The 16850-nt window shown below is 45.2% G+C and overlaps 2 protein-coding genes across 4 annotated transcripts; one reads left to right on the top strand and one right to left on the bottom strand.

Annotated features, from left to right (window-relative positions):
• Positions 1 to 928: 928 nt before the first annotated feature.
• Positions 929 to 5749, bottom strand: LOC135614497 (leucine-rich repeat receptor-like serine/threonine-protein kinase BAM1). Of its 3 annotated transcripts, XM_065111927.1 has the most exons (3): positions 2844 to 5749; positions 1377 to 1822; positions 929 to 1293 (listed from the first exon to the last, which is right to left on the bottom strand). In XM_065111927.1, exons 1-2 carry the CDS (start codon positions 5407 to 5409, stop codon positions 1401 to 1403), a joined length of 2988 nt encoding a protein of 995 aa, XP_064967999.1. In that variant the 5' UTR covers positions 5410 to 5749; the 3' UTR covers positions 929 to 1293; positions 1377 to 1400. The 3 variants fall into 3 exon arrangements, with proteins under 3 accessions (XP_064967999.1, XP_064967998.1, XP_064968000.1); XM_065111926.1 differs by having other exon boundaries at positions 929 to 1822; XM_065111928.1 differs by lacking the exons at positions 929 to 1293; positions 1377 to 1822 and adding an exon at positions 1875 to 2712.
• Positions 5750 to 12459: 6710 nt separating this feature from the next.
• Positions 12460 to 15976, top strand: LOC135614496 (GDP-L-galactose phosphorylase 2-like). Its single transcript, XM_065111925.1, has 6 exons — positions 12460 to 12993; positions 13127 to 13239; positions 13340 to 13642; positions 13717 to 13902; positions 14040 to 14300; positions 15439 to 15976. The coding sequence occupies exons 1-6, from the start codon at positions 12888 to 12890 to the stop codon at positions 15763 to 15765; spliced, it is 1296 nt and encodes a 431-aa protein (XP_064967997.1). The 5' UTR covers positions 12460 to 12887; the 3' UTR covers positions 15766 to 15976.
• Positions 15977 to 16850: the final 874 nt, after the last annotated feature.

Here is a 16850-nt window from a genome sequence, read left to right as displayed (position 1 = left end):
GATCTTTATTAACAGATCAAAGGCTGCAAAGGAAGGTGATAAATAATGTGTCTAAACCACACCTGGATGCTGGAAACCCATCAAAGAGATCAAAGAATTCCAAGCCAAGAAAACACACATGCAAATTGGCAGATACCATATGTGTCATCAGTATGACGACAGGTGAAACCAAAGAACACAAAGAATAGTTTGGGTTGTTCAGACACAAAAAGGATTTGCATTTTGTGTCACATAACGAGAGCAGAAGTGCACTGCACCCACCGAAGGACCTGTAGAAGAGCTCCATATTGCGGATCAAGAAATGCATGGAGACGACTCTGAGCCTCACCACATTCGTTAGACAAAAAGAACTTTAGCCTAGAACAGTTGCTTGTCATTGAGATCTTAAATCTTTTGCTCAAGAAAAAGAGTGTCCCATCTCACTGTTGTTTCTTTTTCTTTTCACCCACTTCTTTGGATCGTCTCCGGCTACCCCATCGGTTCATGTTCTGATCTTATCCTACACATCGTTCATCGGTCACACTCCCAGAAGCCTACATAATGGTCCTCAACAGTCAATAGGAGAAGAGTGGGAAGGACTTTTGAAAAGAGGCACTTTTTGTTGATTGGATGTATAGAGAGAGAAACAAAGGGAAAGATGTGTCTGCGGATGGCCACTCAGTGGGGTTCATCTGTCTCCCCCTCCTGGAGAGAGAGAGAGAGAGAGAGAGAGAGAGAGAGAGAACCATGCAGAAATGGGTTACTCGCTGAACCCCTGCTCTGATCAACTCTGCTTTCAAATTTTGGTCCTTTGCGTTCCAAAGATCAATGATTCATGAATAGATTTTTGTTGAATCAATCAATGCCTTACCTTTGATTTAGTTTTGCAGGTCATAGCTATAGTTAACAGAAACATAAAAAAGGAAAAAGAGAAAGAGAAGATAAGATAGGGTATCATCAAAGGTTCATAGGACAGTATTAGGAAACAGAGCATAGTTAGACCACCCTCCCAATAATGACACAACAGCTCAGGTGTGATACTTCCACTACCACACTTGACAATTCCAACATAAACTACTGCTGAACCAACAAAGAATTTGAGGGGAATGAGAGCAGGTTGAGGCCAAAGATTAGAGAGGATTACAAAAGCAAATAGCTATGATGGAAAAGTATTGTACATGGACCACACTTGGAGCTGCATGACAACCTTAGCCATGCTTTCTTTTGATGAAGGTGATCACCACCACCATCAACCCATCAACAGAGTAAAGCTCATTGTTGTTCCAACAGTTCTTCTGCAACTCGCACTGAGATCTGAAAAGAAAGCAGCACCTTTGCTCATCAAAGTTAAAGAATTATAGGGGTCCATTTCATCATCATTACTGTAATTTACACACCACTCCCGCACATCTTCACCATCATCAGGTCAAGAGATCCGGGAAGAGCTTGCAGAAGCCGGTCTCCTTCTTGCCTGAGCTGCTCTCTTTCAGTGCAGTGGCAGAGGAAGAGGGAGAGTGGCTCTCCGGGACATGGTACGGGAACTCGGAGAGCATCTGGACAACCTCCCTCATCGTCGGCCTCTCCACGCTGTTCTCCTGCACGCACAGCATGGCCACGAAGAAGACATGCATCACCTCGGCTATCGGCACCGTGCTCAGCCTTGGATCAGCGATGGCGGCGACGTTGTCTCTGCTGCAGTCGGTGACCCTCTTGGCCCACTGAACTATGTCCACTCCGTCCCCGAACTCCCCCACCGGGCGTCGCCCGGTGATGAGCTCAAGTAGAACCACTCCGAAGCTGTAGACGTCGCTCTTCTCGTCTACTTTGAGCGTGTACGCATACTCTGCGATCAAATATGCAAGCAAAAACAGAGTAAGAGAACAGTTGTACACAAAACGAGGATTTAATGGACTATACATCATCCGAAAGAGAAGATGTAGAAGAACTCGGTGGCGAGTGACCCATTAACATTAATGGACTAATACATCATCGTGTGCATGTCCCGAGGGTCAGATAGCATATCCCCCATCAAATCAAAGGAGGAGGAGGAGGAGCAGTGTGAGGTGGGAGAATCTTTGTGATCCATGTATTTTACAGGTCTCGGGAGTTGCCATTGAAATCCATCACAAGCCTCAAAAAATCCCACGCTGTGCTGGTGTTGAGCACACAGGCAAGAGAGATAGAGAGAGAGAGAGAGATGTGGTGGATGATGTGATCTCTCACAAACCTAAATCTGAAGTGATGGGACCAGGTCGCTGAATCCCACTCCAAGATTTTTCGGGTGATTCAGTCAACCTAGAAGGCAGCTCCTTGGAAGGAGAACGAACAGTGATCTCAACGCAGGAAAAGAGTCGAGGCCTTCGAATTGGGAACAGCAGAAGGCACGCTTTCACCAAAGCCGATACTGCGAAAGCTGCCGCCCCTTCTTGTCGGTCCCCCACCCCACCCCTGGTCCTGTGACTCGGATTTCCATTTCCGGTGGTACGAAGCCGCGCACCGGAACAGGTGGGCGGATTCACGACGTGACATACAGCGCCTCAGCGTCACGTCCCTGTTCTCTCCCTCTCTCTCTCTGCCCATCAATCTGTGTGCATGCTGTCGCTTCAACGTGAGCCAGTCGCACAGTACCCCTGAGCTTTTATCTGGTGGGTAAAACACATAGGTTTTGTTTCTGTTGCAGAAATCAGAGGTCCCGAGTCTCACGCATGTTTAAGACTCTGACTCTGCAGACGGCTGCCGGTTTTTGGTAGCAGAATGAAAAGCGAAGCGGGAAACGGTTTTGTATGAGAGTGTTTCGGAAACAGAACGATCCATGTTTTGAGAACAGAAAACAGAAAACAGAAACGAGAAGGGTGAGAGCGCACCTGGAGCGATATAGCCGTAGGATCCGGCGATGGCAGACATGCTCTCGGAGGCGCCGCCGTCCTGCAAGAACTTGGCCAGGCCGAAGTCCGCCACGTGTGCCTCAAAACCCGTGTCGAGCAAGATGTTGTTGGACTTCACATCTCGGTGTACTATCATGGGACTGCAATCGTGGTGGAGGTAGCACAGCCCCCTCGCCGCCTCCACCGCGATCCGGTAGCGGCGGTCCCAGCCCAGGAAGCCGCCCCCCTTCCCGTGCAACACCTCGCCGAGGCTGCCGTTCCCCATGTACTCGTACACCAGCACGTTGGTGTCCTGGTTGGTGCAGAAGGCCAGCAGCCGCACGATGTTCCGGTGCCGGATGCTCCCCAGCGTCCGGACCTCCGCCCTGAACCCATGGTCGTGCCCGCCGGCCCTCAGTCGCTTCACCGCGATCGCCTCCCCGGCTCGGGTCCGCCCCATGTACACCACCCCGCCACCGCCGCGCCCGATCACGTTCCCGTCCCTCATGCACTCCAGCACGTCCGACACCCCGAAGTCCACCTTCTGGAACGCGGTGAGCCGCCACGCCGCGCCTCCAGGCCCCCGGCGGTACGACCGCGCCCGCACGGCCGCGGCCACCGCGAACACCAGCGAGCAGAGCAGCAGCCCCAGCGCGAATATCAACTTGAAGTCCCCCGCGCTGCGCGGCGCATGCACCCTGCCGGCCGTGTGGCTGCAGGGGTTCTCCAGGACCGGCCCGCAGAGGCCGACGTTGCCCGCGAACGAGGAGGCGTTCATGTAGGCCAGCTGCCCGACTTCCGGCAGCTCGCCGGAGAGGTCGTTGAACGAGAAGTCGGCCGCTGTGAGGCTCCTCATCGCCGCAATCGACCTCGGTATCGAGTCGCTCAAGTGGTTCATGGAAAGGTTCAGGTAATTCAGTATCGAAATTCCGGCGATCTCCGGCGGAATCGGGCCGGACAGATTGTTCTGGCTGAGATCGAGGTAGGTGAGCTGGGTGCAACTGCCGATCTCCGGCGGGATCGAGCCGGACAGGCGATTGCGGCTCAGGTCGAGCTTGACCATGCGCCGCAGCCCGCCGATGGCGCTGGGGATTGGACCGGCCAACTGATTGTTGCCAAGCAGCAAGGTTTGAATGGAAGAGAGGTTTGAGATGGAGGATGGTATTGGCCCGGCGAGCAGGTTGTTGGATAGGTTGAGCTCGGCCAGCTGGGTTGGACTGTGGCCACTGTTATCATCATTCGCTGGTACTGGACCAGAGAGGTAATTGTTCTGCAGCTCCAATAGGTTTAGGTTGGGAAGGTAGAGGAGGCCTAATGGGATGCTGCCATTGAGATAATTCTGACCGAGTCTCACTCTTGTGAGGCTGGAACACCTGCCTAAGCTCGCGGGCACGGCGCCGAACAAGAAATTGTTGAGTAGAATGAGGACTTTGAGCTGATTAAGAGGACACAGGTTAGCAGGGACTGCACCGGTGAGCTTGTTCGACGAAAGATCGAGCACCCGTATCCGGCCTCCCGAGCCGAGCCTCTCCGGTATGGCGCCCGTGAAGTTGTTCATGAAGAGCTGGAGCGTGTCCAGGTTAGGTAGCTCTGCGACGAACTCGGGTATCGAGCCATGCAATCGGTTCATGAAGAGGTTGAGCAGGTTCAGCTGGGTGAGGGCGGCCAGCTCGTGGGGAACTTCTCCGGTGAGCGCATTGTTCGACAGGTCGAGCAGCGTCAGCCTGGTGAGATTACCGAGCGACGGCGGTATCTGCCCGGACAACCGGTTGGAGTGCAGGAACAGCGTTTCGAGGTTGATCAACTTGCCGATCTGCCGCGGTATCTCCCCGTCGAGGCCGCAGCTCGAGAGGTCCAGGAGGACTAGATTGCTTAGTTTGCTCAGCTCGGTGGGAATGTCGCCGTCGAACACATTATAGTAGCCCAAGTAAAGCTGCTTGAGGCTTGTCAGGTTCCCCAACTCGGCGGGAATTCTGCCGCGGAGATCGTTGCCGTTCAACGACAGGTACTCTAACGTGGTTAATCTCCCATAGCTGGCCGGAATTTCTCCGTCGAAGTAGTTGCCGCCGAGGTCCAAGTACTTGATTCTCTTCAAGCTCGCGACGCCGGCCGGTAACGAGGCCGTGAAGTTGTTGTCGTAGGCGTCGAGCACCTCCAGGTTCGGCAGGCCCAAGTAGTCCCACTCGAGCCCGCCGTCGAACTGGTTGAAGGAGATGTTCAAGTACCGAAGGCTCGGCAAATGGGACACCCTGATCGCACCTTGGAGCTGGTTTCCGGCGAGCGAAAGGTTGACGAGGGAGTCGAGGCCGAAGATGTCGAGCGAAACAGAGCCAGAAATGTTCAAGTTGGAGAGATCGACGGCGACGACGCGGCCGTGCTCGCACTGGACTCCGAACCACGAGCACACTGAGCTAAGGTCCGCAGTATTCCAGCTCTCTACTTCTGGGGTAGAAGATTGGAAGCCTTCTCTTACGGAAGCCAACACTAAGGCATCGTTCTGAAGCGAAGCACAAGCAACAGGACTTACAACAGTAAACAAGGCGAGGAGGAGGAGAGAAGGGACCATTTTGATGAAGTTTTGGAGATCGATCTAGTCAGACATATCTCTACGAGAATATGACTTGGAGGAATGAAAGAGAAGAATGGAGGTTTACAGACTGTACATGGGAGGATATAAGGCTAAGGGCTTGGAATCTGAGAAGCTTCGCATGTGTATGGTTTTCAGGGAAGAGGCATCTTTCAGAGAGGAGACTTCACAGGGAAGATATGAAGGGAGATAGGTACCTCCTACTTCCTTCGTCTGATCTCTTTTATTTTATTGTTCTCCTTGTGCTCTTTGATATGTGTGTGGAGAGAGAGAGAAAGAGAGAGAGAGAGAGAGAGAGAGAGGTGGCTGTTGTGGCTCCTTCAGCTAGGCCAAAAATATATGGCAAGAGAGGGAAAGAGAAGAAGGTGGTCTTTAAATATTATTTGCAGGCAAACAAAGTGCTGACATTGGCTGCAGAATTCCATTAAAGTTTTAGATGTTAGGAAAAAGATCTATGAGGTTAAAGTGGGTCTCAAGATGTTGGCCCAAACTTGACAGATTGAGGTTTAGAATCGTCAGCAAATCTTAAGTGGTAAATATAGGAGCCATGTAGATCAACTCAAATGAGGCAACAGATTTGAATGAGGATTCAGCATGGCCTCAAAAAATCCTTATATCCCAAGAGAAGAAAGAGAACGTTGCATGTGCAGGAAGAAATTGCAAAGGAGCAACAACAACTGGGTTATTGCTTCACCATGTACCGAAGCTGGCACCTGCCACTGATTGCTGATGGGGCCACAGTTCAGAGCCTGCACACTGCCATTAAAAGTCTAGCTTGGAATGTCCTGGATGAGCACAAGGACCACAGTGTTTCATAGATGTTCTGTGTTGTCCACAATCAATAGGAAAAGAGGATGATGTGCAGAAGATGTGAGGAGTTTACTACTGTTTCAAGCATTTTCCAGTTCCTGTACTCTGGTCAGTGATGCCAATCGTGATTATAGCAGAATCATTATGTCCAGGTAACAGAGATCATACATGGCTATATAATCAATCAGGCAATGGAATGATTGTGACCTGCAATGATGGCTGTAATAATATATACAGCTGTTGATATGCTGCGTGGGAAGGAATAATTGAAGCTTTCTCTTTTATTTCCCTGCTTTATTTCTTGTCCCTCTCCTCTCTCCACCCTTCAAAGATACATGGTCCTCGAGAGAGAGAGAGAAAGAGAGAGAGAGATGGAGGTGGGGGTAAGATCCTCCTCCACTCCAAAAGAAAGGAAAAGATGCAGATGCATGGCCCCCTTCACATGGGAAAGAGTGCTCTTGTATCATATGGGAATTGCACAGGAGCCACTTCTCTTTTGCTTCTCTTCTTTCCCAAAGTTGCCTTCTTTGCTTCCTAGTGCTTCTACTTGACTCCTTTTTCCTCCTTTAGGCTTCGTGGATTATCTGGCTAAAGCTAATCCACTCCCTTGCATGCATGGGTCACTTTGAATTCATCCATGGCATCTGAAACCTCCCTTTTAGGGTGGGGGGGTGCTCTGTGGCTAGTTGGTAAGCACCTCCTCCTCGAAGCCAAGGAGAAGAAGGGTAGCCATTTGACAAGTCACCATCTGAGACTTTTGTGACGGTGGTGTAAGAAGCATGTGAAGTTTGCCACCAAGCAATGTGATGAATGCTAGTGGATTGAGAGAAGATCCAATGAGATATCTTGAATGGCCACATGAAATGGTCAGTCGTGATATTGATGCCCATCTAAGATCTTTCTCCAATGGCAAATGGCCCCTGAACAGTCTCTCTCTCTCTCTCTCTCTCTCTCTCTCTCTCTCTCTCTCTCTCTCTCTCTGTCAAGTGCAGAGAAGCAAGAACTACCTTGTCGGGCAACGGTAAACCTCTCCGTTTCCTTCACAAGAGATCAAACAGCATGTAGCGACAATTCAAGCAGGACGATAGGGAAGAAATGAAGTCACGAGACTCGCAAGACAACCACAAGAAGAACAGAAGACGGAAAGCATAGTTTTCTAGATGGATGATTGGACATCGAGTGAGTACAAGAGACAAATCAAACTAGTAAGTAATGTGCCCATCATTTTCGATATCAGCACGTCGATCACCGCACCCCATGCAGTGGTGCTGCCTGCGACAAAGCCGGTCTTCAGTTCAAGGAGAGAAGGAATGACCGCCAAAGGCCTTCAAAAGCCGAGGCACTAACACAGGCCTCTTTAGCTTTAACTAAAGAATGGTGCGCTTCGCCTCACACCCCTCATTTTACACTGGGAAAGCAGGCGATGAACGTGCTCGGCCAAAGGAAAAGACAAAAAGAGAGAAAGAGAGCTTCGAATTAAAGAGGAGGAGAAAACAAAGCGAGAACACATCATTCTTTTCTTCCCTCCATTCTTTGAAGAGATCATCGCTCTGGCTCGGAGGACAAGAGAGGATCTTTGGAAGGTGCCATGTCTCACCCTTTGCGTTGGCAATGAATGACACGAGAGAAACTAAAGTCTCGATGCGTGCACACTTCCCCAGTTTGATGGCAGAAGCCTTCCTTGCTCGCCCGGATGCCCCTGCCCAGCCACCATAGGCTTTCTTTTAGACTTCTCTAATGCATGTCCTTCTTCTCTCTTAATGTGCAGGAATCAACATGTCGAAGCTGAACACTTCACATCACACAGAGAAACTCGTATTGATTGCTTGTAACGAGATGGACATCTGCTTCTTTCTCGCTCGAGCTTTGCCACTTTGAACTCAGTGGAAGAATCCTCGCCTTTTCCTTTTGTCTTGTGCCGCTTCTTTGGAGTTGCAACGTCCACAGCATGCTTTGTTCACGTTGCAAAAGGAGCCACTGCTGCAAAAGAGACACTCAAGGTTGGTGTTCCATCAAGATCGGCAAAGCATTGCTTGCCGACCTATGTGGCCGATCCAAATGGTTTGAACATTGCGGCCAATTATTATTATTGTTCTATTACACTTCAACTACATTTAGTTCCATTACTTGCTTGCTTGATTCTAACTAAACATGTGAAATATAGGAGGCGATGAGCAGTGCGAACAAGATTAGAGATAATGCATGGGCAAGAAATGATCAAACAATAATTAGCGTAAAATATAGGAGGTGATGAGTAGTGTCTTCTTTCCGTTTTTTAAGGTGCTCGAGTCCAAGCATCTTCTTTCCGTTCTAAAAGCATATGATAGTGGAATGCCGATTTGGGTCTACACAATCCCACAAGTTTAGCTTCATGGATTATGGAGACACTGCTGTCGAAGAAAAAGATGATTATGGACTCGACCACACCAGTCTTTTTTGTGCTCATAGAAACTAACATCAATCGATCAGACAATGATGTGATGGAGCATTTGTCATCATTTCTAGCATTATTAGCTAAGGTATGCGCATATTATAATCGAATTAGTTTATGTTTTTACCTTGGTATAATAGCATTAACCTGTGCTTTACGTGAGCAGTCACAGATGATGGATCACCGAAGGCTGCCTCGCCTGTGTTGTTCCATCATGCTGCTGTCAGGCAGCCTTCGGAAAAGGGTTGACAACCATCAATAATGTTGAAACAGTGGAAGTATCAGTCTCATTCATGTCATATCTGCATCTCGAGTGGCATATCGACAATCACACTCTTTCCACCACCGTGGCTGATTCTGATCTCGTCTCCTTCCATGGGTGGATGCATTGCAATTGCACAAGAGTCAATTTCAGATGAAGAATCTCGTTATCTTAACGTATGCTAAGATGCACCATTATACACTGCTCGAAACCTGCGTAGAAATTGAAGGAGGTGCAGAAACTGAGAGGGATTGAATCGTCTGACAAGGTGATCAATGCTTTTGGCCCCTGGAGAAATGGCACAAGGCAAAGCATTAATGAAGGGAGAAGAAGAGCCGGCTGCCTCATCTGCTAATTGCAGCAACTGCCGCTGCCGGAAACTGACTCCATCAGTTCATCAAGGCGAGCAGAGACTGGCAGCACGGTACCTAAGCCTTCTTTGAACAGGAACAGGAACAGGTCATGGATCTCGAAAGTTTGGAAAGCTGCCTCCTGCTGCAGGTCTTCACTGGAAGAGACAACATAAGTACTTGGGACAGATTGCGGACCCTTTTGGTGTCATTTACCAGTTCATGCAGAAATTATGGTCAGATGCTCTTCTACTTTGTCAGAGTGGAGATTCTGTACAAGATTTGGATACAGTGCTCGGTCATCAGTGTCAAATAAATTAACATTCAAAGATGTTCTTGCACTGAATTCTGATGGGTAATTACAGTATTTTTTTTAGACATTTTATCCTAAAATCCTAACATTTATTGATTCTTTTCTGTACTGGATTGGATGGCATCTACTATTGGGTTTCTTTTACTGGATGGTGGGACCTTTTCTCCTCACTTGGACAAAAATATCTTTAGATTTTCTCTTATATAATTTGATTAGATTCATATCTTATTGATTATGTAGAATTTTAAGTTGAAACTGACAAAATTATACTTCAAATTGAATATTATCAGTTCAAAAATTCTCATATTCTGATAATTAATTATTATATTTTTTAAAAAAGAAAAATATTATACTAATTATCTTAAAATAATGTTTAATTGATTCTGTGAAAATTTTGATTGGTTTAATAAAAATTTGATAAAGTGTTTAATCACATAACCTATTAAAAAAACTAAGTTAACACTCGAAATTGAATCGAATCATACTCGATCACAAAAAAATGTCTAAATTTAACAATTAATATCATAATTTTTTAAATAATACTTATTATCTTAGAATGATATCCTAATGGTTCTGTGAAATTTTGGATTGATTTAGTAGAAAAATATCAGTTCAAAAAATCTTAAATTTTAATAATTAATATTATAAATTATTAAAAAAATTTAATATTAATCATCTACAGATCATGTTCTAGTTACATTTGAATTACACTAGATCATAAAACCAACCTATTCAAAGAGTCTCCCATTTCAATTAAGTTTATTTCGTCGATATTTTATTATTTATAAGAAACATACTCTCAAATAAAAATGAATAGAAAAACATTATCCATTAAAAAGCCAATAGTTGATGCATGCATGCAGTAGCTAAACTTATGTATCATTTAGTTATTCCTAAGTTTCACTTGGTTGCCTCAAAGCATAAGCATCCATAATCAAACTTGTGTATAAAAGGTTAAATATTTATCCTTCCCTTTTTCCTCTGTCTCCTTTGTGTGACATAAAGTCTCCTCAGGGATTCACTCAAAAGAGTTGAAGGATTCAGTTTCTGCAGTAGGAATGTTCACTATTCAGGCAAACATATCTAATATGAATATTCTTGTAAAGAATATATGTCATCAAATTTTACAGACAGCAAGTGATCCATTGAAAGGCCTAAAATTTTGATTGAAATTTTTTGGCTGAAACTTTATGGTAATAATCCTCACATCCAAATCTTTTACAGCTCTGAAAGAAAACTGAAGAACAAGTGGTAGACTGCAATTTCCTAAAAGATCTATGAACTTTAGCTATTAGATATGTTTGCTGAAAATTTATAGTAATAATCCTGCATGCAAATCTTTACAGTTTCGAAAGAAAACCGAAGAACAAGTGATTCCATTTCCATTCTGATTGCAATTTCCTTCCTTGGGGGAAAGATTACGACCAGACTATTAAGTTTATTCCCAGTAGATAAACAATGCATTCATTACCTTGAATGCATGAAATTTCATGATCCACATCTGCGTTCTTGGTCGATGTCCTCAGCACAGTGGGTGTCTCATCTGTTTCAGAAGTAGAGTTCCATAACCTTTAAGCAAACTTACATCAGTTTGATGCTTCATGAGATGTAAACCTCACAAGAACATATTGGCTGTGCCTATGCCACCAGCTCGAAGCAGTATCTCTTCAGGAATTCTATTTATCATTCTATAAAGTGTGACAAGTATTTTTAATTTGTGTTTCTACAAATTATTGATTTTTAATTCTATCAAGTTAATAGATCATTTATCTCATTGGGTTGAAATCATAGATAGATGAGATAATCCTCGTATATGCTATATAATCTGGTTTGGTTTCGGATTAGGATATAAAGCCATCAGTTATGAGATATTGTAATATCCAGTAGTAATAGATGGATCTTATAAGACGATGCTGAAAGAAAATTCTAAAGCAGTGAGCCTTCAAGAGATGCGCATCGAAATAATTAGGTTTAAGACTTTGATCTCACACGCCACTCGATTAATTCTATAGTCCAACCACATGAGCACACCACCATCGCAACGTAAGCGCTCACACTAACAAGAGAGATGACATGCTTTAGCTTAAGCCATCAACTTTGACTCCTTTGTCAGATAATGTATTCTGCAAAGCCAGCATCGAGCAGATTTCACTGTGCATGATCTCAGCCAAAAGCTTTCGAGATGCAGAGCTATCGGATGCAGTAGCAGAAGAAGCCCAGGAAATGGAAGACAGTAGAGAGACGTGGGTCGAGAAGAATCACTCACCCATGCCTACAATGCCGTGCTATCGGATCTGTCGCCCGCATGTTTTGTTCTTGCTTTTTCTTGAGATGATTGGAGGACAAATATACGACACAGATTCTTCTTGGAAGAAATATGCTTTGGGTCACAAAAATTCCCATTCTACTGTCGAACGCATGCTTGACAGAAGTCCATGGAATCAATTTTATATTAGGAATTTGCTCCACTTGATGTGTCAATAAATTTTAGTATATCCTGTGGAAGATTTGAGTCCTGAAAGTGAAATAGATTTCTTGAGAGTTTCTTTTTTGGTGATGGAATTCTTTGGTGGTTTATGAAGGGACTATTTGCAGGTATATGTTGGATTTTAGGGTACAAAATGAAGCCCATAATAAGATTTTGCAAGGCTAAAAATAGAAAATTCCAGCAATTAAATTTGAATATAAAAGAAAAAAACTAAAAATGACCAAAATGCTGATTTATTTAGAATAATTTAGTCGAATTCTTAATAAAGCAGGAGATGGGTAAGTGGGGAGGCGGCGGCCCCCACAAATGGGGCCCTTCCAGCCATAACGGCCATTGCTTTGCCGCCTTCGTTCCTTCGTCCGCTTCCGTAGATTTCGAGCGCATCCTCGATAACCCTCCACGGCGCAACGAGAGCGACGAGGAGTGGAACAAGTGGGGGAACGACGAAGTCGGTAGGTGAAGTCGAGGTGGGCAATCACGGCTTGAAGCGTTGGAGCCGACGGGAGGGGACACCACCGCCTCCTCGACACCGCACCGCAAGTGGAGACCCCCAAGCGCCGTCCCCCTTTCTCCACCGGCCTTCTCTTGGACAAGGAGCGCAGCCCCGCTCCCCACGGCGGTCGCGGCGCTCTCCCCTCAGCCGGTGGTAGCTCCTCCGACCTCCTCTTCCTCGCCGGCGGTGGGAGAGGACTCTCCCCCTCCTTTTCCCCTGCCCTATTTTGGTTAATTAGCTTAACCGTCCCCACCTCCCCCCTGTTCTCCCCTTTTCGCGTGTTACGTGAATAACCGATAGAGAAAGGAAGATGCTAACTATTAAGAGAGTCCCGACCGTGCTCTCAAACTATCAGGAAGATTCCGGCGAGCCCCGCGGCTGCGACCGAAACTGCCTCGGCAAGTGCTGCTTGCCTGGTAACGCGCAAAATTCCATCTTGATTTTCCCTTTTCTCTGAAACTCGTCCTTTTGTTTTCCTTCCTTTTTGGAATCCTCTTGGGCGATTCGATTTACTTTCACGTCTGATTTGTTGCGGGAAAACATTGGCAGTCTCCAAGCTTCCGCTTTATGCCTTCGAGAGCGACGCGAGGCCCAAAATTTCTTCCTCTGGTGACGACGAACCACCGTCCGACTTCTTCCTCAACACCCTTTTGCTGGGACAGGTACCATTCTTCTATACGTGCCATCAAAATTCGAACTTTTTTGGGGGTTCTTTCTAGTGTCTTTCTCAGTGATTCTGATGTGCTTTTGGGGATTTCACAGTGGGAGGATCGGATGAGCCGTGGGCTGTTCCGGTACGACGTGATGGCATGCGAGACTAAGGTGATCCCTGGGGAGTATGGCTTCGTTGCGCAGCTGAACGAAGGCCGCCACCTCAAGAAGAGGCCGACTGAGTTCCGCGTCGACCGCGTCCTCCAGCCTTTTGATCGTGCGAAGTTTAACTTCACCAAGGTCGGCCAGGAGGAGGTCCTGTTCCGCTTCGAGCCCGGGGAAAGTGGCAGTGGCCGCTTATTAGAGGATGATGCAGTTGGTGACGCCAACGCCCCCAATGTTGTTGCAATCAATGTAAGAGCTAAGAGCTACTCCCGATTCATGACATTCACGTTCAGCCGTTTCTATCTCTATTCACGTGTTTGCAGGTGAGCCCCATTGAGTATGGTCATGTGCTGCTGATTCCCCGCGTGCTCGACTGCTTGCCTCAGAGGATTGACCCTGATAGTTTCTTGCTCGCCCTTCATATGGCAGCGGAAGCAGGGAGCCCTTACTTTAGGCTCGGGTACAACAGCTTGGGTGCCTTTGCCACCATCAATCATCTGCATTTCCAGGTATATCCTCCAGAGTTGCTCGGTCTTGCTGTTTCATCTCTGCTTATAGCTACTGTTAGATTGACGCAATAAGTAAGTCACTGTGATGAAGTCTGCAGAAAGATTGACCAAGCAAGATTTTTATTGTGTCGAGACAGGCTTATTTCTTATCCATGCCCTTTCCTGTGGAGAAAGCTTCCACTCAAAGGATTCCAATTGTTGGAGGTCTGTCCCATAATGGAGTGAAGGTCTCACGATTGCTGAATTATCCCGTGAGGGGTCTTGTTTATGAGGGAGGAAATACTTTGAAGGACTTATCCGATGTAGTTGCCAACTCCTGCATCTGTCTCCAAGAGAACAATATCCCATTTAATGTTCTTATATCTGACTCTGGCCGGAGGATCTTCCTCTTTCCCCAGGTAAATTGCATTTGCTGTTTCCATCCGCCTCCATTCATCTTAGCATGGGCTTATTGTGTAGGTGGCCTAGTGAACTGCACTTCTGTGGTTTGTTAGGTGATCTGTCATAAGAATAAGCTTTTTTCACTTTTAATGTAGGTTTGGTCCTGGTAAATTATGTGACAGATAATGCAAGAAAGAAGTATGAAATGGATAAATGTCTCTTAGGGACAGGACTTGGAATCAGTTTATGCAATTCTTATATCATCCTGTGATAGATGTAAATTGATCAATGCATAGGATGCTTGATGTAAATGGGAATTACGCTATTGCAGTCATTACATTTTACTTTTCAGTTTATGCTATTACATTTTAGCTTGTCGAAAGCCTTTCTTTGAGAGTCCACAGATAGTTCTGCCCCAAAGACAAATAAATGAATTGGGTAACTGGCTCTTATGGACAGAATCTGGAATCATTCAATGTGATTCGAATGTCATCTTGATAGTATATAAATATTGTTGAATGGCTAGGATGGTTAATGTTAAAGGGAATTATGCTTTTTACCTTTGACTCTCTGTTTATACTATTACATTTTAGCTTCTTAAAAACATTTGACAATACACAAATCCTTCTGCTGCAAAGATATAAATGAGAAACCATGGATGGAAAACTAAAAACTTCTGCGACCAAGCATTACATGAACAACTTGCTCTTTTTACATATTTATCATATTGCAAGTATTTTTGTGTATCATATGTGCCTTAAGTTTATCAATTTGTATAGCTTACATCGTGCTGACATTGAGCTAAAGAAGAAAAAAGAAAAAAAAAGGAGAAGACATGATTAAGGAAAACAAACTTGGTTGTCTAACTTCTGGGTTTACATGGAAAAGATGCATTAATGACATTATGGATTTGACATCGTTTAGGCTTATTCCATCTTTTCCATTATATGCATGCTCAAGGAAGTAGATGAGATAGATGGTCTCAAGTCTCATCCGTACTAGGTGTCGCTAATGGAGCTTGCATTTTTCCGGTAGTACTTTTTTTTGACTGACCTTTCTTGCTTGCAGTAGTGCTTGTTCTTAGCACTCTTAACTCTAGAGAAAGAAGAGTTAGGTTGGTGCTGATAGGCTTTCTCCCTTTTCCGCGCCTTGCAGTGTTATGCTGAGAAACAGGCACTGGGTGAAGTGGGCCAGGACCTTTTAGATACTCAAGTGAATCCAGCTGTGTGGGAGATCAGTGGGCACATAGTCCTGAAGCGGAAGAAAGATTACGATGAGGCATCAGAGCACTATGCATGGAGGCTCTTGGCTGAGGTCTCCCTCTCGGAGGCAAGGTTTGAAGAAGTGAAAGTGTACATCTTTGAGGCCACTGGTCTGGTGGAGTCTGAGAAGGAAAAGATGGAGCCAGGAGATAACAGAGGAGCCCCATATCAGTCCCCATCCCCAGTGGGCACTGCTTCTCCTCACCTGAAGGTTGCCTGATTCTTCTGAATTGCCTACTGGTTTGCTTCTGCCTACCTACCAAGAAGAATGAGAGCACCAAGGGTCTGTCTTCCGTGTGTTTGTGTTGTGTAACACTGGGTCTTTTGACAAGGCAAGTGTGGTTCTCATGTAGCTTTGAACCCACTGCTGATTCAAGACTTCCATTGTCCACTGATATTTATGAACAGTAATGACAACTACTTTCTCCTTATGCTTGTTCTTCATAGTCTCTCTAATTTCATCAATCTTCTCTGAGGTTTTGTTCATGATAAATATAAAGGGCAGCTTTGGTTTTTGTCCTTGTATCAACACCATCACATCTTGTTTTTGTTAGAGCTTGTTCTTCGTAGTTTGCCCACATTTCATAGTCTTTTGCATAGAGCTTAGTGTTTATTTAATTACGAAGTTTGAACTTTGTTGCAAGTTCAATTCTATCAGCTTGGGTCTGACAAAGCTCAGCCATGAAACATTCATTCTTATTGGGAGAATATGAATTGGTTAGATGTGTATTTGCAGGGAAAGTGATTGTAGAAACAACTTGGAGCAAGAGACATGGCTGCAGAGATTCCACAGTAAATGTTTCTTCAGATATATTACTCTTTATCATCCACATTCCAAATTTGTCAGAGCTCAAATTATGAGCAACTTTACTTTGCATTTCCCAACTATGTCACATGTTGAATTATTGGATTTGACTCTCCTTCCACCAGCTATAGCACTGATAGAACTTGGTCACCACCAGCTCTAGCCCCGATTAAGCTCTTTCTTGATTGGGTCATTCACCATTGCACTATGATAGCATTTATATGGATCCACTTAAAATGCTTAGACCAACCTACTATAATCTTAGGAACTGACTTAATGTCAGGACTTCAGTTGGTAGTTAAAGCAGCTAACAACTTAAAATTTATAGCAGGATGCTTTAAACACTAAGTCTAAAGTAAGTGGGTCACATACATCATACTAATATTTTCATATATAAATATACTTATATTACCTTTAAACTATTGAAGTTAATTTGATATTATAATTAGTAAGTCATTGTCCCAGATGAAAATTGATTCGAATCTGATTTATTTTTTTCT

Source organism: Musa acuminata, chromosome BXJ2-6 (genome assembly GCF_036884655.1).
Source record: "Musa acuminata AAA Group cultivar baxijiao chromosome BXJ2-6, Cavendish_Baxijiao_AAA, whole genome shotgun sequence".
In the NCBI taxonomy this organism is placed as follows: Eukaryota; Viridiplantae; Streptophyta; class Magnoliopsida; order Zingiberales; family Musaceae; genus Musa; species Musa acuminata.
This window is presented reverse-complemented; position numbering and strand designations above follow the sequence as displayed.